Source organism: Marmota monax, unplaced genomic scaffold (assembly GCF_021218885.2).
Source record: "Marmota monax isolate L192 unplaced genomic scaffold, Marmota_monax_Labrador192_F-V1.1 WCK01_AAM20220418_F8-fsc00012, whole genome shotgun sequence".
Lineage (NCBI taxonomy): Eukaryota > Metazoa > Chordata > Mammalia > Rodentia > Sciuridae > Marmota > Marmota monax.
This window is the reverse complement of record NW_026695227.1, coordinates 22,865,286-22,888,449: the sequence shown is the minus strand read 5'-3', so window position 1 is coordinate 22,888,449 and position 23,164 is coordinate 22,865,286. Positions and strand designations below refer to the sequence as shown.

The following is a 23,164-nucleotide window of genomic DNA, read 5'->3' as shown; positions in this document are numbered from 1 at the left end:
CACACTCCCTGCCTAGAGTCAACCTGCACCTCAGGGTGAAGCTCAGTAGGCCCAAGAGGAAGAAGAGACAATGCCTATGGCTCCACCTTAACCAAGGGGAAAGGGTGCATCAGTGCTTCCCCTTTCATCTCAGGCAGGGCAGTCCTGAGCCACATTTGTCAAGTTTCTTAAAGATCTCAATGCTGTCCACAGTGGCTGCCAACAAGATAAAGCTCCTTTGTTTTTAAGTTCTCTCCTGTCCTGTTTTCTTTGCCTTTCCCTCCTGTCTGCTCCCTTGCATCTCATGTAAAATAAATAAATAACAATAATAAAAAGTCCCCTTCTTCTACACCTTTGTGAAGCTTTGCTTAGGGGAGATACAGACTAAGACAGACGCCTTCTCCAAAATAAGAACATGAAGCACTTCCTAAACATCAGTTTTTGCTCACTCATAACAACTTAACCTGTAAGAACACTTCAGAAGAATATTTGGGACTGTTAATCTTTTATGATGATTGCACAATCAATTATCTGTATTAATCTCCAATTCAGCTACCAAGAGTTTTCACATTCATTATTTCTGATAGCCTATTTTTGCTTATTTTCATTAAATTAATTAAGTGAATATTTTACCTGCTGAGTGAGTAAATTAAGTCTTTTGTGGATTTCTGGGAAGGAGACCAAAGTTACTGAAATGACTTTGAGAAGGAATTTTTGTGGTTTTCTAGCTCACCTATTCTATAGAAAAACTCACTGGGTAATTAAATTGGGAATGGGAAACTTTTTAACCTGACTGCCCCTCCCCCAAAAAACCATGTGTGACCTTTAAACTTTCTACTGAGACACACTTTAAAACCACAAAAAGACTAATTTTGGACCCAATTGCCTATAGTGCTCATTGAAATCTCAGCCTTGAGATGTGGTTAATCACCAGGACTCAACTTTCTCAACATTATGCTTTATTTGGTATTTTAACATGTTGCTTTTTGCATATGTATATTTGTAACTTAGATCCATCATAGTTTTCATAGAAAGTACAGTGGGGGTATTGATTTTCCTGATCATCTATCTTTCTAAACTACTGGCTTCTTTCCTACTTTTAAAATAGAAATAATAGCCATATTATAGTCAGTAAAAATTTCCCCCCATATATTCATGGGACATTTCTCATGGGAGAAATAAATGATACTGATTTTTCTCTTTTAAGATCTGTGCTTATCTTTGATATTCGAGGTTCTGTGTGAAAGGCTTAAAAGGATTTCAAGAAAGACTGAATAGAAACAATAATTGAACAATTTACTTCTAGCGTTTTAAATCTTCTATTCTCTGGAGATGCAAGACAATTATTATAAATGTTTGGAAGACTGGAGACCCTCATCTTTAAAATGGAGAAAACAAAAGCGGCTGTCCCCTAAGGTTGTGTAGATTCAATACAATGAGCTGGGGTTCAGCATACAAGGACTCAACATATTGGTGCTGTCTTTCTCAATATCATCCCAATCATCTCAGCATTGCCATAGTCATTTCCAAAATACCTAATGGCAAAGAACAGGAAAACTCTTAAATGTGGATTATTCATTTCTTCCAAGCAACAATTATGAGACAGTGGTGACTCTCTCAAATTTATAGGTGAGGAAACTAAGGAAGTTCAAATAAATCTCCCACTAAATTCCTAAGTAACAGAGCTGTAATGTAAACCTGTGTCTGGTCAGCAACAAAGCTCATAACTTTCTACTTGATGTGGTGCTGCAAAATGTCAGAAGTCTATGAAACCAAATTCCCCATGGCACACACTTTTTTTTTGAAATTCCCATTTCAGAAAATCTCATTTTCTATTATTTGAGAATCTTTAATCCAGGGTTACTTCCCAATCAAATAAAGCTTGTATTCTGATTATTGTCTGAATTATTGGTATCAATATATGGTTTCTTACTTTATATTTCTTTTGTATTTTCTATGTTGAAAATAATAACATAGTCAATATAGAATTACTGGAATAGGGAAAGATAGTATATAATTCTATAGGATGTCCTTTAATAAAGTGAAATATATATTTAACACTTTATCTCAATGAGATGGATTATATATTTAATTTCATTCTCATTAAATTTTTCATTTGTTAAAAATGAATAATATAAAGAATGAAAAAATCCTGCAGTGTAAAATTGGATGTTTTAAGGACCAATCATTGATGTCTTCTTGCAGTTTATATCTTGGATTTACTTATTATGAGGATTTGTGACATCTACAGAATCAATCTCTCTCTCTCTCTCTCTCTTTCTCTCTCTCTTCCTCTACCTCTCTCCCTCTCTCTCCTTTTGTGCTATGTATAACTGTCGAGTTAGTAAATCATGAGCACTGTGTATTCCCAGTCTGTCTGCTCCTTTCATTCCTAGTCCCCTCTTACCCGCTATCTTTATTATAATTTCAGCTGAACCCTTGCAAAAATTACCTGAAGACGCTCTGAAATCTAGCCAAATCATGAACCAAGGTGTCAAAACAAAATAACAACAACAGAAAAGCAATTCCTATTAGTCTGGGTGTTTCTGTTTAAAGGCTTGGGTTGCTTATGTGTCTGCATCACAGAAACATGGTCTTCAGAGAGCCAAAGGTTAACATTGTATTCAATCATACCTCATTATTCCTATCAATACTCAATGAACATGTATTTGGTGCCTGATATGGGCACAGCATTATTCTCAGTACTGAGAATAGAATATATAAAAGCCTGCCCTTATGGAACTGATATTCCATTCACAGATGGAAAAGCAGAGCACAAGAATTGAGAGGGCAAGCTAGCTGGGGGGGGGGCACCTCCAGAATAGCAGTCCTGTCTACTCACTGGGCAAAGCAAAAGGAGATCTGTGGTGTGGCATCAAGCCCTAACCTTAAGTCAGAAAATCTGAGTTCTAGACACTGCCCTGCCACTGCTTGTTAAGAACAACAGAGGAAACATGTTGAATCTTTTTGGAATCTAGTATCTGTTTGCTCATCTGTGAAGGCAGGTGATGCCAATCCCTTTATTCACTTACCCTATGTAACCAAGTTTGAATTGTGTTAGCATTATGTTGAAGACCCCAACTACCTTCCTAGTTTCACATTTCCAGTTTTCACTCCCCTATGAAGACAAACATTCCCCTTCTTACCTGGCTAATTCCTATCAGTTCCCTAAGCCTGGCTTCATGAATTTCTTTGGGACATTTTGATTGTTGGCGATTCCCTGCCATCATAGGTAACACTGTAAGACACATATCTGGTAAATTTATAATGGTCTCTTTTAAAGGAAATTTTAGACTTGGAACTGCTTAAGTGAAATAAGATGACCATGTTGAGGAAGCTGATATAAATTACTAAAATGCTTTCCAAAAAAACTTGATATTCACCAGCATTTTATGACAATGTTTGTTTTAAAATACCTTGGCTAAACCATGAGTGTTATTACTTTAGGTTTTGTTTCAGCCAGTGGTTTGCTAGCACATAGGTCTCTACATCCCTTCTGGATTAGCTAGTTAGGAACACTGTCTTACTCTTTTCTTTTTCTTTTTATTGAGACATAATATTTTTACATCTTTATGGGGTACATTGTGGTAATTTAATCATATACACAATGTGTAATAATCATCTCAGAGTATTACCTAGTTTACTCTTGACAATTAGCTTATAAGCGCCCAAAACACTAAACATACAAAATATAATGTTAGTTGCTCTATCAATTAGTGGGACCCAGGACATTATAACATGCAATTATTTAAATGTATGCTCATGTGTTTATGAATAAATGCAATGTTTGACAAAAATTGAGCTCACCTGATAACTTTCCACTATTTTTTCTAATACATGCTTCCAATGTACTGATATCTCAGAAGATGATAAGACTTTTACACCTACTTCTGTGGGGGCTTCACTGGGAGCTGAAATTTGATGAGAACATTACATTTTAGATACTTATATAAAGAAATTTGAATAAAACTGTTTGCTATATGAATTAATTAGAACTATCACATTTTAAAAATAAATTAGTTTTACTATATCTTCCTTTATTTTTATTATGTTTATTTTTATTATTACTATGTACACACATTTTCTTACACATGAATGATAATGTATACATATAATTATTCATGTACTTTGACAAATTATAGAAAGCTTTGTGGATTTCCATGATACCTTTGAACAAGAAGTATATTAATTTGTTTTTATTTCACCCAAATGATATTTTTAAGAAGGCCTCCTTATGTAAATTAAAACTATATTTATCTATTCTACCTTACCAAAAGAACTTCAGTATTTACTATACAAATCATTCATTATAATGAGTTTTCTCCTACTTGTTATTCATATGAATTAACAATACATAGCAATATAATTAATAAAACTTTCTTCTTTTATGTTCAAGCTAAGAATTAAAAAAAAGAATGTATGATCCTTTGAAACAAGTTGTGACATCCACTGTTTCTTGGGCTCAGGAAAGCTTTTATATGTCTAATCTTACAACTGGGCATCAAGTCAAATATGTATCAAAAAGCCTCTGTTCAGGGAGAAAAAGTAATTTACATCCATTATGAAATTTACACAAAGAAACCAGGGAAACATTTAAGCAGGGGTGATCAATTTTTATTGTCTTTCATTAAAAAGGCATAATCCTATTTAATGTTAAAAAAATGTCCTACATATGAATACTGTTGCCTTTCCAAATCAAGGTAAACATGTAGCACTGTGATTGATTTCTTAGAAGTAGAAGATTAACAACTTATGCAAGTTTCAGCACATGCAAGTTTTATGAGACTCATGAAATATTTAGGAAAGAAATATAATTAAACACAAATGGCCATGACTCCATAGATGACAAGCACGGCCTTTTGCCTAGAAGCTTACTTTAGCATCAAATACAGCAGTAAAAAATGATATTGGATGAAAAGATAACTTGTAAAATACTTTTAACTTTCATTTTCTCCAGGAGATGTAGTCATGTTTTTCAAGTTATTAAAACTGAGTCAAGTTATCACATTTCTGCTGAATAAATACAGAAATAGAGAATGTAAGATTTGTCATCAGGACTTTTCCATGGCTTGATTATAAACAAATTATTTCTGCTTTTTATTCTTTCAAGGTATTTAGCTGAGCTAAATGACTCATGGCTGCCTTTCACATGTGCATTCTTGAATACATATTATATATGTTTAGAGTATGTAACATGATGCTATAAGATACATATACAACAAAATAACAGAATTGGAGTATATGGCTCATAAGATTATTTGAATACACATTATATTTTTGAACAAATATGAAAGGTAATGAGTCTATGACTGAGGATCATATTGGAGAAGTTCAGTTGAATTCTAAGGGACAGCTCTGTTTATTTTGAAGTAACAATAATGTAAATTGGATAAACCATTAGATGGAGCCTTTTTTTTTCCTCAAAGAGAGTAGAAGAATACCTCACACAATTCTAGTTCTCAAAAATCTCTCATTTGAGTGTTTGCAAGGGAAAATTGTCTAAGGGTAAATGTATTAGATCAGAAGTCAATAAAATCTCTATTTGCTTCATTAGTCATTAATTATTTACACAGTGCACATGAGTAAGAAGACATAATGTGGACATTTTATCAGTTTTTAACAGGAATATAAATTTAAAAATCTTAGCAGCTTAAATAGGAAATAAGGTAACTATGTTAAAAACTGTATGTCATTTACTATAAAAGTCCTCTATAAGCACGATTAATTAGTTTCTAGAAAAACATAGAGCCAGTATCAATATTTTTTCCCTAAATGGCCTATAGGACAAAACTTTTCCTTTAAAAGAAAAAAATTTCAACTGATTTTCTGATTCCTCTTTTATATAATCACGTTTAGATACCCATTAATAAAATTTCAGCATGCTATTATAATTAAAAAGAAAACTTACTTGAATGCTGCAGTCACACAAATTTTGTGTTATAATTTTGAGCAATTTTATAAGCAATACATATATTCTAGAATCTTATGTAGTAGTATGCACTATGCACAAACATAAGTTCCAATCCAGTTTTGGAGAATTTTGACAATCACGTTATAATTAAGAGGCAAGGAACAGGGGTCTAGTCAACTACATTGGACATGATCTAAAGGATGAACAAAAGCATGAGTAACTTGTCATTTATGTGGAGAGACTGACATTTTACTTTGGCTCAAAATGATACTCATTTGCGAAAGGTGTAGTACTATAGAAGGATCTTAATAAGTAAGACCTTAAAGAAAACAAACTGAATGCCAAAGAATTAGATTCCATCTGCCTCACCACATTGGCAAGGCCTTTGACCTACCATCTTGTGCTGAATTAATGACTGCTATGAGGCTGTAGGGTCCATCTCCTTTGTTGTTGAAGGCTTTCACTTTGACTTGAAATGCAGTAGAAGGGCTCATGGTTTCATCTTTATGGACATATCGGCCAGTGTCTGGATTAGTAACTGTGACTTTTTTCCATTCTTCTCCATCAAATGGTTTAAATGCCACAATGTAACCAAAATTGTTACCATAGTGGTATTCTCTTGATAAAGGCTAAATAGAGGTTAAAATATTAAATAGGTTTTAATGATAAAGTTAGCAGTGAGAAAAATCCTATGAGAATAAATATTCACATAGAGGCATGCTTTCCCCTAAAATGTATTTGCTCATAAGTTAGTACTGGGAGAAAATGCCAGAGCAATATCATGCTCAACATGTGATGACCTCATTTACCAAGAGGCAACCTTGCTATTTCTCAAACACCCTAGGGGCTCCTGCCTTGGACCTTCCTATTTTCAATTTCTTCTCTCTGAGATGTTCTTCTAGATGCAATCTGATTCCTCCCAAGCTTTCTTGAGCCTTCAAGAACACTGATTCTCAGGCCCTATCCTTGGAAACTTGATTTTGAATTTTAGGAGAATTTCTAATTTTAAATTTTTTCACAAAGCTCATTTTATTGGGAAGCAGATACCCACAGGGTTTACAAAAACCATGCCAAATGGAAAAGAGTACGATGTCCTGATTTTTATATTTCCATTTTGGGACATTATATTGACAGTAAAACTCAGAAATAAATAATTGGAGATTCAGACAAGCAAAAAACAGGATTTTATTTTTTTTCTTTTTCTTTTTCTTTCTTTCTTTTTTAATCTTGCTTAAAAATCTATTTAAGTGCCAAACATTATATATGACTCCAGAGGACAGAATAAAGTCACCTGAATATGCTCTTACTTAATAAATCAGTCTAATTCATGTAAAGACTAAAACCTGTCTTTTTTCTTGTGGTCCTCAAATCCTTTGGAGCCTAAATTGTGTTCCTCAACTATCTGCAGTAGTTAGACATTAAAAATGTGTACTGTATACATGAATTTATGGAGTGTTACCTGGATAAGTGCCAGATGCCTACTTCAGGTAATTCTGTGCTATCACAGTCTTCCCCACCCCCTCCCAATTTCCCTCCCACCTCAAAAATCCACAAATACTATATCTGATATAGAACTTCTCCTTTGGATTAAGAAAATGTAATAAACTGTTTGGATCACTCAGTATCAGTCCCCTGGATGACTTCTAAGACTCCTCTATCGTGATGGATTACACTAGGAAGAAACAATCTTCAATTTAAAAAATGGGTTTGGATAGAACGTTTGCAAATTGAATCTTTGGAGTTCAGATTGTCCAGAGAAAAAGTTATAAATTATAACTGGGTTACCAGACCACAATGAATTTAAAATATCTCTGGAATCAGAGAGTTGAATATTTAATCATCTATGCTACTGCATCCCTTGGTGTTCAGGATCCTTTTTTTTGCATAGGATCTGCCCACCTTAGCCTTTGCAAGCCAGAGAAAGAAAAAGAAGTAATTCACTCTTGTTTGTGGATTGAGAATTCTGCTTTGTTTTGAATTTATTTCAGAAAATAAAATGTGTTTGTAGTTCAGTATAGAAGTACCCTATAATATGTTCAGTTCAATCAATACTTACTGCCCATGTTATTGTCAGCTCTCTGTTGCTTCCACCCCCACCTCCCACATCTGAAGGAGCCACATTTGGTGCTGAAACAAACAAACAAACAAACAAACAAACATGAAACAACAAAAACAGAGACTATGTAATTTTTTTCTGATGATAGTGTTCTTATTTACCACAGAAAACATGATTTTTTTCTTTCACTAGGAAAAACAAGCTGCCTGCATGATCCCACTCAATTATAATAACAATGGCTCACAGTAGCTGTAATAATCTGTTTTACTGCCAAGATAAAAATTGACTCCATGCCATAGGAAATGTGCCGGTTTCCTTCAGCAAAGGACAGTGAAGCAAACTGGCCTCATCCATCTTTTGTGTGGTGTGTCCTTCCATTTAAAATGATTTTTTAAGATTATATATTGTATTGGAAAATATTTTAGAGCTCTCACTTGAAACCCTACAAATTTCCCACAACTTACTGTTTTGCCAGTTTTATACTTCATTCTACAAAATAAATATTAAGATTCCATACATTTATATTAACAGTGGATAATGTTTCCCCAAATATGTGGATATAAGAAAAATGCAATAAATCTAATATTATCTCTTATGCTCTCACTTCCAATTCCTAAGTCTCTTTTGGAAGCTTGCCCCATCAGTGACTCCAATCCTTCTGTTCCGGAACCTCTTACATCATCTTTCAGTCTCAATCTCTGCTGGAGAGTTTTCTCACTGTGCAGTCTCTCTGCTCTGAAGGACTTTCTTGTAATGCTGCTTCCCTCTTAATCCCAAACCCATCACACCCTTTCCTGTCACTGAAGTGTGTGAAAGAATGAATACATGACCGACCGTCTTTTGTATTCATTACATAATCACTTTTTAACAACCCCCAATCTGTTTCCACTTCTTCACATTCCTAAAATCACTATTTCACAAAATTGATCTTAACTGCCAAGTCCAATGGGTTCCTTTTTTTTTTTTTTTTATTTTCTCACTCCTTGAAATCCCTTCAGGGTAGACACTGTATCTTGTTAGATGTGTAGACATGGCCTCTAACTGGAGATGTGCAGATGAATGATGCTTTGTCTGTTTTGAGCATGCCCCAGCTACTGGCTGCCTAGGACGAGGTCTGGGTTTCCATAAGCTGTGTACATTCCCCATGCAAATGTGTTGGCTCAGTGGGAGATATTATTCCCAAATCAGTTAACTCTTCCAAGAGATGAACTGTCATTTCTTCTCAATTCCCTTCCCAAGGGGACATGGTCCTATCTTCCTCAGAATCGTCATAGCAAGGTAACATTTACTGAAGTACAGAACTTAACAAATAATTGTGATTAAAAAAAGACAAGCCTCAAAACATCATGTTAGCTATGTAAGTTCTTAGATGAAATATGTAGATTTATTGCACAGAAACAAAATACATGCTTTCCCTTATATTTATAAAACTATATGATGATTTCTTTTTCTCATGAAAAAAAAAAAACCTGAGTGATTTCAATTTATTATTCAACTGTTACCACAGTGAATGTTAGAAGGTAAAATTCAGTGCACAGGGTTGTTAAAAGTGAAGTTGTTTGTAGCTCTTTAGTTAAAACACATATTGAAGACTAGGATATTAAAATAACTCTGGAAACTCTTCTAACTCCATAACTCATGTTCTGAAGTTAAAATTCCACATGCTATAGAAAAACAAAAAAGGTTATTGTCTAATAATCAATGAGTAAAGGTTTTTTGTTTGTTTGTTTGTTTAAGTAATCATAGGCAAATAATTGCAAAAATACCTCTAAAATAATAAACTATACCACAATTCGTTGAATCAAACACTGCCTTCCTTGGGACAAGTATATTAGGTAGGATGTTACATTATAATGTAATGCATTTCATTATAATCATTTTTAACCTTATGATAAGAACAGAGTGAAAGTTAGAGTGTGTTTATATTACCACTTTATGTTTAAGTGCTTTTTAACATGCTTCAAGCAAATAATTCAGGATTGATTTGTTCCTCAAATATTGCCTGTTGGGCTCATGTTGCTGAAAACAAGACAATGAAGAAAAGCACAGAAGTAAAAGTAGTAAAAAGTAGCTCTGTTTTGATATCTTACTTAGATTATTGACTTAGTTTTCCCCATGTTGCCTTAAATATTCACCTGTAGCCTTAGCAGATTTGGGGAATTTTTCACAGATGGAGTTGTGAATAACCTACACATCTAACTTGAATCTGAGAACAGAGCAGTTAGATGCTGTTTTGTTTTGTTTTCCTCCCGTTGGCCCTGGTAACACAGGAGGACCTAGCCACATGTTGACTTTTTTAGGCAAGTAAATCACCATAAGAACAAGGAAGTCTGTTTAGCTCCAGGCTTCAGCACACTGAACAGAAAACAAACTGGACATTATTTAAACAATAAATCATTAAAACGAATTTAAGTTATATTTTTAAAAATGCTAAAATATTAATCATGAATAAGCAATATTTGTAATTTTACTATGAAAGGTAAAAACAGTGGGATATTTTAACACATTCTTTTGCCATCATTTCAGTCTAACTGCGATTCCCTTGAGGTTTTTTATAAGAGTGCCTCTGTATTACAGTCACAGGTCCAGAAAACTTAAAAAAGAAAATCAAGTCAATGCCATGATTACTTTTCCTATGAAAAGAAGCTAATACTGCCAATCTCCCTTTTATATTTCAATACTTAAACAATTTGTATATAAATATCTCTTTGGGCTTTGATGTTTTATTTAACAGGGTTGAAACTGGCTTGTAACAAAACCAAAATTATGAAAATAGAATATATAAAGATTGGATCTTGACTCAGAATATATTAACTACTTATTTGTTGTTAATTATTTCCTTGACTTGAAAAGTCACTTTTACAGACAAAAAATTTAAACATGAATGTAACTTTTCAGCTTAAGTTGCATCAAAAGTTCAATATGATTTAAAGCAAATATCTTAGTAAGAGATTTTAAATGGTTCCATAAGTATTATTCTAGTCTAGGGAACCAAAGAGGTTACAATTTAACACCTAGTTTTATTCTATCTTTATGTCTCTATGTTTAAGCACTTAAATATATAATTCTGAAAAACTCTTTTTTAAAATTTTTTTATTAGTTGCTCGAAACATTACAATGATCTTGACATATCATACATTTGATTCAAATGGGGTCTGTAATCTTATTTTTCCATGTGTACAGATTGCAGGATCACACTGGTTATATGGCCACGTTTATACATAGGGCCATCCTAGTGTCTATTGTATTGTGCTGCCCTTCCTATCCCCCTTCCCCTTCCCTTCCCTCTTTCTACCCAATCTACTGTGACACGAAACTCTTTTTTTCTATTTTTTTTTTACATTTTTTAAAATTGTTTATTGATTTTATTTTTTTAATACACAACAGCAGTGGAATGCATTACAATTCTTATTACCTATATAGAGCACAATTTTTCGTATCTCTGTATAAAGGTATGTTCACGCCAATTTATGCCTTTATACATGTACTTTGCTTATTGTTTTTTTTGCATTACAATTCTTAATACACATATATACCACAATTTTTCATATCTGTTTGTATATAAAGTATGTTGACATCCAATTCAAGTCTTCATACATGTACTTTGTATAATGATGTCCTTCACATTCTACCATCTTTGCTAATCCCCTGCCCCCTCCTTTTCCCTCCCAACCCTCTTCCCTATCTAGTGAAAAATAAAATGAAACAAATTGTAAAATATTTGGATATTCAAATAGAAGTAGTTCTTTGTAACTCATGAGATCCTACTTTGATGGCGGAGCAGATTGCTAGCAGTTCTAATGCATCTACTATGTTAAATTGATGTTCTTCCATTATAGATAAAAATAAAGAGATTTCAAGATAGTTCACAAAAATATTAACTTTTCAGCATCTTATCAGGCAGAGATTGGAGGTTTGTTTGTTATTATAGGCTTTGTTTTCAAATAGGAAATTATAACAGGAGAGTAGAGTAAGTTTATTAATTGCTCAATGCAATGATCCTATAAGAAAAGTCAGCTGCAGATAGTGTTTAGATAGGCAAAAAAGAATGAAATAAATTGAAATAATTATATGCATAATAAAATTCATAATTAAAATCCAAGCCAGTAATGGATTATTTCTTTAAATAAAGTAAAATATTTGTTAATTTCTAGTTTACCTTTCTGTGTGTATGAAAACCAAAATCATCTAATACAGATGTTAAGCTTGTTTTCAAACAAAACAAAATATATTTGGTAGTAGATCCTTTTAAATCATAATATGTAAATCCCACTGTTGCTTTGATCACACCTTCCTTTTCACCATCTGCTATTAATGTCTGGTAGTCAGTACTGCCAGCTTATCCTCCTTATTTCTCCCTTTTTCTTCTACAAATAATTTTGCGTAACTATGGACAATATGCTGTGTTAAGCACTAAAGATAACAATATAAATACAATTTGCTTCAAGTCCTGAAGATGTTCTTTATGATGATAGAGGTTAAGTGTACACTACTAGTTTTAATTCAATGTGTTAATTGTCCAAAATTTATAAAAGTGCTGAATGAATAAAATGATCCGTGCTTAACAACAGACTTATCTACAACTTTTGAATTATTTTTACTTATCTCACCTAATTGGACACTCACACAACACTTTGAAGCACATGGAGAAGTAGCATTATCCCCATTTCATAGAAAAGGCAAATGAATCCCGAAGAAGCTAATTGTCCAGGTTATACTACTCACAAGTAGAGAAGCTGCCAACTTTAATTCAGGTCTCCTGATGGCTTAAAAATCAATCTATATTCTTTAATTCTTTTAAAATGATTTATCTACTTAATTATTAATGACAACTTACTTTCACATAGTAGTTTCTTACTAGCTATAAAATATGTTCTTAGTGGCATTCCTGTCTTTTATTAAATAAGGAAAAAAAGGAAAAAAAAACAAAGAAAAAAAGAAAGAAATGGAAAAAGCTAAATGAAAGAAATACTAGCTTTGTTGGACATGAAATTAAGACTTAATACATAACATGAAAGTGTTTATTCTGGTTTTGTTATTTTTCCTCTTTTCCCCTTCAAACTGGCTTGAACTGGCAAATAAACACAAAGCTGTCAAAATAAACCTGATTGCACCATTTGAGGCTATCAATTCACCAACTGCACCTGCAGAGCTATTAGCTGTGGGAATATATCTTACAATGACTCATTATTTCAAAGGATGTTTTTGTTATCTCTTTCTTACAGTCAAAATTAAAAGGGCTAAAATGAATTACAAACATGCCTTCTAATTCTTCATTTGGGAGCATCCATTTTATAATACACTTGTCTGAATCCAAAGAATACACTCAACTGTGCTCTGAGATCTTGACATTAAGTAATTGGACAGAGCAGGGCATGTGCAGCATTGGATAATGTCACCTCTCTTCAATCAGCATAATGAGGCACAGATCAACTTTTCCATCAAAAGGAAACTAGCCTTTATCCCACATAACATATGCTGGCATCTCTTAGAGTCGTTATAATCGCACATGACAAGACAAATATTTCTCATTTAGAAAGTCTTTTTTACTTTTTTGTAAGAATGAAAAATGTAAATGTCCAATTTTATGTATATTCATTTTTAATAAAGTAGATGAAAGGAAAAACAAAAAAGAGAAATTCTGTTGAATTTTATTTTGTGAATACATAAAATGATTCTTTTAAGACGATAAAAAATTATATGAAATAATATGATCTATTATGCTTTTAAAAATGGAAATATGTTGCCAAGTGAGGTGATCAATTACAAAGTAGACAGAAGACCATATTTTTATAAGCATATGAAATTTTAAAATTAACATTAATAGCATAATAAATATGTATTGAGCAAATATTATGTACCACAATGCTGCTATCCTGTGTTTTTAAATCGTAAAAGTAATCCCATAAGACAATTGATTCCCATAAAAAGATGAGACTTCTGTGGCTCCAAGAGATTAAATAATGTGTTCCAGATCCTAGAGCTTCCAAATGATGATGCTATGATTCCACAGAGGATCAATGGCTTGGAACTTCTGTACTGTGCACTGTCTTCAGATAGAAATTTAGGAGCAAAACATTTAGAATTTGGAAGAATTGGATTCGAATTCCAACTCTGCCTCCCATTAGCTGGGTACAATCTTCCTCATGTCAGACCAGGAATAATCATAATTTTGTAAAGCTGTCATGAAAATTAAGTGAAGCAATATAAGCAGAGGTTGGGTGGTATGGTGTAAATCTGTAATCCCAGCAGCTGAGGAGGCTGAGGCAGGAAGATCCCGAGTTCAAAGCCAGTCTCAGCAAAAAGTGATGCACTAAGCAACTTAGTGAGACCCTGTCTCTAAATAAAATACAAAATAAGGCTGGCGATGTGGCTCAGTGGTTGAGTGCCCCTGAGTTCAATCAGCATACCAAAAAAAAAAAAAGAACAAAAAATATATATTTAAGCAGAACAGAGAGTGAAGCATTATGTCTGACAACCTATGTCCCACATGTGAATGGTGGCAACCTAAAAGTTGACTAATCAAAATTCCTAAAGCATTTTCTGATGATAGATTAATAAATGTGTTATAGGTTACAGGATTTAGTTTTTCACAAAGTAAATGAATCATCCCCTATGACTACAGGGCTTCACCTTGTTCTGAGATTAAGACCTTTATCATTTCATAGTTGTGTTTGCTCTTTTGCCTATGATGTCATTTAAAATAATTTATTTTCTAAGCACACTAGAGAGGAAGTTAAATCCTTAACAAAATACCATTTGAGTAAAAATAAGGTAAGAGATGATGCAAAAAATAAGTTGGTTGCCACAGTTTGGGGTTTGATATTACTTTGAAACATTTTTTCCCCTAGAATATAATAAGAAGAAAACATTGAAGTTGAAAATTCTTCAGAGGTACATACCACTAGTATTAAGCAAGGTACTTCTAGGCATTATATTAAATACAAACTATATTCAGAGACCCAGATATGAAACAATTAAATTGAATCTGAGACATTGGTATTTTTATTGTTGCTCTTAAAAACATTTAATTTCATTACTTCTACTTGAGTATTTAAAAAATAAGCCTAAGACAAATCCTATAGCAATCATGTCCAGATGATGAACTTATGTAACAAATCCTTCTCTGAGAAAAATATTAAAGATATTGTTTTTAATAAAATTTGTAAAAAGAGGGAGGTCTACTTCTATTCTCAGTGCCAAAGGAAAACATCCTCCTGTCTGTGAACCATTTTTACTTCAAGAAACAGTGTCCAGATAAGACTTGGTTTATATGACATTAATCAAGAGATCACAGAAAATTAATAAAATTCAATGAGGTTTTTGTTTAAAAAGGTTTGTATTTGAGGTAGGTATGTTATAGTGTTGTAACTGAAATGCTTGCTTAGACCAATTTAATCATTCTGTATTTTTCTCCAACTTTATTTTAAAAATGAAAATGCTTGTTAAATCAAATCAAGTGCATGATCTCTCAGTGTAAAATTATGTGGTCAAAACCACTGGTCCAGTCAGGCCCCATTTTCCTTTCTTTATATTTTTCAAGAAAGAGCAACTGTGTTCAGTCTGCCAAACAGTAGCCTCCACTGCAAACACAGGTGACTCTAGGGAATAATAATAATAAAAATAAACTCAGGGGTGCTGGCTCTGTACATCTGTGCTTCAGACAGCTTTGACTTAGATGACTTCCATATCCTAAGGGATTTCTAGGAGGTAGAGAAGAGGTGACACTTTTTGTTTCCTAGGTGAACACACTAAAACAAATAAATAAAAATAATACTTAGGACATCTCTGACATCTTAGTTAAGGATTAAATAGATTCAAACTTCTAATGCAATTCTAATACAGCTTCACATAAACAAATGAATTTTTAAGATCCTGCTTGAGATATTGCTTTTATGAGAAAAGCTCAATGTATCAGTGGAATCAGACAGATCTGAATTTGAATTCTGAATCGCACAAGTAGGTGTATTAACTTAGGCAAACTACCCAGTGTCCCCCAGTCTACTGCTTATTAACAATCATAAGGACAGTTCTCCTATATGGTATTATTATCATGAGGTTAAATGAAATTTAGGTGAAAACACTCCCCACACACCATATATCTTAATCCTATTTTCTTCACTTAAGGATCATCACTTTCATCAGATAAATTTGATGAAATTATATAAAACTGTGAGAGACAGCTTATTAATGGTTGTCTCTGGGAATCAGTTTGTTTTAAAAACTAAAGACATTAGAAATAGAAGTTTAGAAATTATACCATGTAACTGAGGTAGCCAGCAACATGGATAAGTGGTATTAAGAGAGCACAGCAGGATTATATGATTATATGATAGGCTGTTATCTGCTTAAAATCTTTTCCCCAACAGCACATCTGTAATCCCAGAGACTCAGGAAGCTGAGGCAGGAGAGTCTTGAGTTCAAAACCAACCTCAGCAAAAGTAAGGCGCTAAGCAACTCAGTGAGACCCTGTCTCTAAATAAAATAGAAAATAGGGCTGGGGATGTGGCTCAGTGGTCTAGTGACCCTGAGTTTGATCCGTGGTACCCCCCCCCCAAAAAAAAACCAAACTTTTCCCCAAAATAAAGCGCTGAAGTTTAGCAGAGTATAGTCAAAATAAAAATAAAGGAACTCAGAGAGCTTACAAAAACAAAATCCTTTTGATATACAGGAATGATAAATGAAGAGCTATCATTAGAATCAAAACAACAGTTTGCTTAGAAATTCAGGGTGTGGGGGAGAAGGGAGTGGGCATGGGGGTAAGAAAGATGGTGGAATGGGATGAACATCATTACCCTAAACACATGTATGAAAACAAGAATGGTGTGACTCTGCTTTGTGTACAACCAGAGACAATGAAAAATTGTGATCTATATATGTACTATGAATTGAAATGCATTCTGCTGTCATGTATAACAAAGTTGAAGAAAGAAAGAAGTTATTTAATTAATTAATTCAGGGGGAAAGGGAAAAAGAGTGCTTCTTTCAGTAAAAGCTATTTAAATGGAGTTGGTAATTAGCATAAAAATGCCAACCTGAATTTGAAGAATAGCCAAAGTTGAGCTATGATAAAAGAGTACTTGAGTTATACCTAATGTTAAAAGAACACATCCTGGCTATGTCTTGGGGATGTTATGACTCCCCACGTGTGGCACTGATCTGAGGAGTCCTCAGTAAATTCTCTCCATACCCTGCTGTCCCTCTGCCCTCTGCCCACACCCTCCAACCACAAGGACATTCAATTATAAATGCCTCAGAAGTGAAAAAAATCACTAACCTTCTAGATTAAATCCTGGAACCTGTTTAATCCAGAATCTGCCTGGTTAAGATTCAGAATGTACATTACAGTCTATCTTCTAAATGCCAACTTCATTAAGATAGTGTCTGGTAGACTGTGCAGTGGTTTCCATTTACTTCTTTCCTTACATTAATTATGCAACAATATTCAAATCTTAATATTTCCTGTTTTGGGGTTTTGGCCGCCTTGATATAGAATACTCACATGTGTGAAATACATACACACATACACTTTAGATGAATCACTTACCTTAGAGCATTATTTATTTCCAAATACTTTCCTCTACTTATTAGACTGAGACCACATTTATAAACCTTTTGGAATTTAGTTTCTTGTACATACCTGCGCCATCTGTTTTAATCCTGTTGGAGGGTAAACTGGGCTCTCCTATACCCAACGTGTTAGTAGCTACCACACGAAATTCATACTCCATCCATGGGATTAGGTCCACTGCTCTTGCTGCCTCCATATTTCCTTCAATAATTGGGGGATCTAAATAAAATAAATATTAAAATGGAGATTATTAGTTGCCTAAGTTGTTATTTGTATCACTTTTCATTTTCATTTCATTTTTTTGAAGAGAATGTACATATTATGTGGAATTAAAATAAAAATGATAACTAGGAATATGAAGTTCAAGTAAGTAAGAGAAGAAGTTATTATAAATAATGAACTAAAAAAAGACATGCAACATAAGAAGTTTGAGGTAGGGCACCGAATTCTGTATTTCTAAGGAGCTCCTAGGTCATGCTGATGCTGCTGGTCCAGGAACTACAGCTTGAGGAACAAGAAGCAGTGTTTTGGAGGTAAAACCTAGAAAGATTTCCAGAGGCAAAGGTAAAACTAGCACAAAAAGCTTATGCACTGCCACAGGGGTAGTCTACACATAGCAAAAGATTTACTAATAGGGTGAAAAAGGATAATGATTATGACCTTTTTTTTGTTGTTGGTGTTACAGTTGTGTACTTAGATCATCTGGAGCAGTGATAATAATATTATACTAGTAAAGTACTCAGAATTCATGTTACTAAATACTAATAGGCAATTATAAATTATGGGTAGGATATGACCTTAGCTTGCTTATTTAATTGAGATATGATAAGATATACAACCAAGACAGATCTATGCCTTACTTTAAGCTCTCTAAAAATATTTCTACAGGATTTTCATAATTAACTTACATATACATGTGCATGCAAATGCCTATACACTACCTATCTGGAAATTTTTTTTTCTTTTGGCTTGTCTTGTGATTCATTATGTTAATATTTAGGGAATTTTTAGTCTGCAGTGCAAACTATGAATATGCAGCTTCTTAAGATGCTGTACCCATTACCATAATAAATGCAAAGCATCCTGGTGTTCAGTTTTACTTTTAGAAAAATTCTTTTATAGCTCAGACTGTTTCATTTCTCACTCTGCTGCTAGTTTTGCTATTTCTTCTCTTATTTTGTTATAGATTTGTCCTATAGACTTGACATAATTTTTTAAAGAATTTTTAAATAACTTTATTTTATTTATTTATTTGTGGTGCTGAGAATTGAACCCAGTGCCTCACACATGCTAGGCAAGTGCTCTACCACTGAGCCACAACCCCAGCCCATAGACTTGACATAAATTTTTGACATTCTGATTAAAAATTTGGCTTTCCCTCTTGTTTTTGTTCTGCTTCTTTATTTCTACTTTATTTCTGTTCCACTCTTCCCTTGCATATCATCAGAATCTGTTTGTTTTATTTGATATACTTAGGCACTTTTCTTTTTAGGTAATTAGAAGAGGAAAAGTGAAATTCTGGATTGCAAAGGGCCCTTCATGGAGTAAAGGGGGAATATAATGAGTTGTTATGACCCTGAGTTGGGCAGTCCTTCATCCTCACTGGATGCATTTCAGTGGTCTTGAGCCCCCTATGGAAAAAGACACTATGAGGCTATAGTAGTTTACATCGTACCCCTCACCAAAAAAAAAAAAAAGATAAGTCCCTGTCTAAATCTCAATAACCTGAACCTGTGCATGTTACCTTACTGGAAAGAAGGTATTGGCAAACCCTTTTCAGTTTAAGTTAAGGCTGTAATTAAGTAAAGGATATTGGATAAGATCATCCTGGGTTATCTGAATGGGCCCCAATATAATGATGAGTGTCCTTATAAGAGACACAGAGGAAAAACTCATAAACAGCTGAAGGCAGTATGACCATAAGTATTGAAGTGATGCAGTCATATGGCAAGAAACACTTGGAGCCATCAGAAACCAAAGAGACAGGGAATAAATTGTTCCCTGGGGCCTTTGGAAAGGGCACAGCCCAGCCAAAACTTTGATTCTGTACATCTGGCCTCCAGAACTATGAGAGAGTAATTTTTGTTGTCTTAAGCTGCAAAGTTGGTAGAAATTTGTTATCCCATCCATAGGAAACTAATGCAGAGGCTTAAAGGAAGAAGCTGATGGAACTATTTGTCAGTTTGTGAGTTTGTGAATTTGGGGGCTTAAGAAAAAATTATTATGAAAGACTTGAAATTATTAATAAAGACTGATCCAATCCCCTCCTGCCTATACTGCAAAACCTTGGCATTGCTTAAACACCTGGAGAGTGGAAATGTTGGAAGCATTCAAGTGGCCCATCTTGGCAAGGATGTGGTGTTCTCCTGATGGCCAAGGCTACCCTGGGACTTTTCCAAGAAGCTGAGTAGTCAACAGGCAGGAGCAAGTATCTGCTGGATGAGAACAGGAAGAACTAGCTGGATACACAGTGCAGACTGCAACCAGTAGACTGATTTCAGGCAGATGTGAGAGTCCACTATGAAAATACCCCAAATCACACAAAAAATCAGGGATATAGTCAAAGACAAGAAATTCATACTTGATCATAGAGATTATTTCAAAGAATGGTGGGAGATTAAGTAGAAAGAGTCAACTGGGGTCATTTTGCAGGAGGATTTGGATTCCAAGTAAGGACCTGGGCCTTTGATTTGAATAACAGAAAGGAAGAAAGGAAGCAAAATAAGTAGGCTTTGAGAAGGTGGACACAATGGGGAGCCCTTGGCTCAGAGATGCCAACAATCTTCTCAAAGGAGAACAGAAAGTGGTTATCAAGAAGAGGGATTTCCAGAATGTGCCTATTGAAAGATTAAGAAAAGAGTTTGAAACCTATAAATTAAGGATATGCTCTACCAGAACTGCTAATGACTTAAAAATTGCTTGTTTTAGAAAAAAACTAAAATGCCTTATGCATTAACTGGATAGGCTTCTAAATCTTGGTTTTAGTTTTGAGTATACATTTTAAGCCAAAAAAAAAAAAAAAAAAAAAAAGTGAAGAAGGAAACTATACTTCTTACCTTTGTACTTAGTGAGATTCTTTTAGGTGTTTTGATTTTAGCAACCACCATGATCACTAACCCATAGATCTATTTACAAATACCTTGAGGCCAGAAGACTCAAAGACTTTGACTGGTTTTTGAGGAAAACAGAAGCAAGGCCAATAATTCTCAGTAGTTGCCTGAAAACCATGCTTGTGGTGTTTGGCCATCATACCACACTGATTGCAGCTTTAAACCACCTCAGAAATGACTAGAATCACTTAAGGACTAAAAACAGATTTCATCAAGAATAACTCCAGCCAACATAATCCCCTGTATTCTAAACTTTTGAAAGTTGCCTGAGTGAGTCCTGATAATGATAAGCACAGTGTAATGGGAATATTTCACCTGTTTCTAATTCATTGGAACTTTATACATCTATGTGGAAAATTACTTGTCACTAAGATATATCCTAAATCCTTGAAACAGATTTAAGTTTCTATTTGACTAATTTTCCTTGAAAAAAAGCAATATATTCAATATGAAATAAATCTAAGTTAAAACACCTTACTGTGCAAAACTATGTCAGGATAAAGCTAAATTGAGAGTATATTTGAAACACAGGATTGATTATTTTTCAGTTTTTAAAAGGAAGAAGCATCTTATTTTCTATTCTTGGCTTATTTCTTTTTCCTCTGGTGACAAATGAGCAGATATTTCTACTATTCTTCCTTGCTATTTTACAAAAATATCTTCTACCTTCTTTAATGTTATAGGAGAAAATAAAGTGATGTGTGATATTCTAGGTTAGTAATGATAAATGGCAATGGTAATAGTTATAGGTAAGCAAAAGTATCCATGTAATAAACTTTTCCTTATAAACTTTTAGAAAATCTTAATATAAGAAAAGAAAAAAGGTTTGAAAGAAACCAAACCTTAAAATCTTTCCCTGAGGAAATTCAAACCAGGCAGGATCATTTTCAGGAAGTAAATGACTATAGGGAGTAAGACTTGAATGCTTAATATAATATTTATGATTAATGCAGCTGTTTTAAAAAAAATGAAGAACTATAGTTCCTAAATAATGAGATAAAATGAGTCATAAATGACACTTGCCAAAACAAAGCTCTATAATGATTCTTTTTTTTTTTCCCAATGAATCTTAGCCTCACTGTAGTTCAAAGAAGGAAACCAGGATGTCCTTGTTGCTTTACCACTGCAGATTTGGACATGCTTTAAAAAACTAGCATGCTAAAACAAAAAATGTTTTAAGAAAAAAAGTATTTCAACATACATCATGAAATTTGAAAACCTACAGGATTTTATTGAAAAAGTCACACTTAAACATGTAATAACTAATCAGACAAATACAACTCACCAGTCTTAGCATCTTTCCAGTCATCTGAAAGAATGGTCCTGGTCTGGATAGTGTATTTGGAGATGGGACTGTGATTGTCTGAGCCTCGGCTCCAAGTGAGGGCAACAGAGGTGGCTCTAATGTCCTCTATTCGAAGACCACCTGGAGGGCCTGGGGGACCTGGAATGAAATGAGTAATGAATTACTGAATTCCAACTAGAGGACTGATCACATATTAGAATACGAAAACATCCTCCTTGCAATTAACCTAAACAAGTATAGAGTATAATCAAGTGTTGTTGCCTTCTTTTAAATATAAACCATAAGGAGGAATAATAAAATATCATTTGTGGTGTTCACTAAAATATTTCATGTCACTTTTTAAGGAATAAGATAATACATTCATCAAAACAGCATTATTATTGAGTATACATATAATAATCTTCAACAGATAAAATGCAATTGGCATTAAGAAGACCTACTACAGATTAGAAGACCGTGACATCCAATGAATTTTTGCTGAAAGGATGAATCATATATGGCAGCACAAGTTAATCCAGGTATGAGGACACTTGGTCAACTGTTTTTTTTTTCTCTCTCCCCAATATGGAACAAATATTTTCTTATAACCCTACCCTAAATGCTATAACATTACTCCTAATGATAATATAGGTGATATATTTTACTCAGAGTGAAAATTTCTGCAAGTAATTTTAACATATTGAGTAATAATATTTAATGTTATAATAATAAATAATAATAAAAGAAATGTTTCTACTTATATAAAATATGGAAAATAATCATCAACTCATAGATATACAGGAATATTCTGAAAACATCACATTGCATAAGTGAAAGTCTTAGGACTTGTTATTATAGAACACAAAAATATGTTTTCATAGATGCTTCACAACTGAGTAACAATGTTATTTACTTATTCTTTGAATTGAGAGCACTATGCTAAGTAGTAGAGAGGAAAAGATACACAAGACAAACTTTTGGGTTTTGAGCAGCTCTTTGCCTTGAAGAGGGTGAAATGGACCAGCAAGCAAATAACTATAATAGAAAGTAATAAATGCCATGATAATTACATACAAAGTACTTATATTTTGCATCATGAATTTTTTTAAATGGGGGAGAAAAAGAATTTAAAATGATAAAATGGTATCTGTTGCTTACACTGTTAAAGAAGCCTCTTGGTTAATAGACAGTTCCTACTACAGATATTTCAGAAAATGTCATCACTTTTTTTTTCCTTTGAACTACAAAGGAG

At 33.6% G+C, this 23,164-nt stretch overlaps 1 protein-coding gene across 8 annotated transcripts in view; it reads right to left on the bottom strand.

Annotated features, from left to right (window-relative positions):
- The window catches only part of Cntn1 (contactin 1), a 343,845-nt gene that overhangs the window by 46,639 nt on the left and 274,042 nt on the right, over positions 1–23,164 (bottom strand). For all 8 annotated transcript variants that reach the window (XM_046436255.2, XM_058576455.1, XM_046436256.2 and 5 more), the window contains 5 exons: positions 21,913–22,071; positions 17,587–17,736; positions 7,947–8,017; positions 6,285–6,519; positions 3,787–3,890 (listed from right to left, as the gene is read on the bottom strand). In XM_046436255.2, the coding sequence (XP_046292211.1) occupies positions 3,787–3,890; positions 6,285–6,519; positions 7,947–8,017; positions 17,587–17,736; positions 21,913–22,071 (719 nt within the window). The remainder of the gene's footprint in view (positions 1–3,786; positions 3,891–6,284; positions 6,520–7,946; positions 8,018–17,586; positions 17,737–21,912; positions 22,072–23,164) is intronic.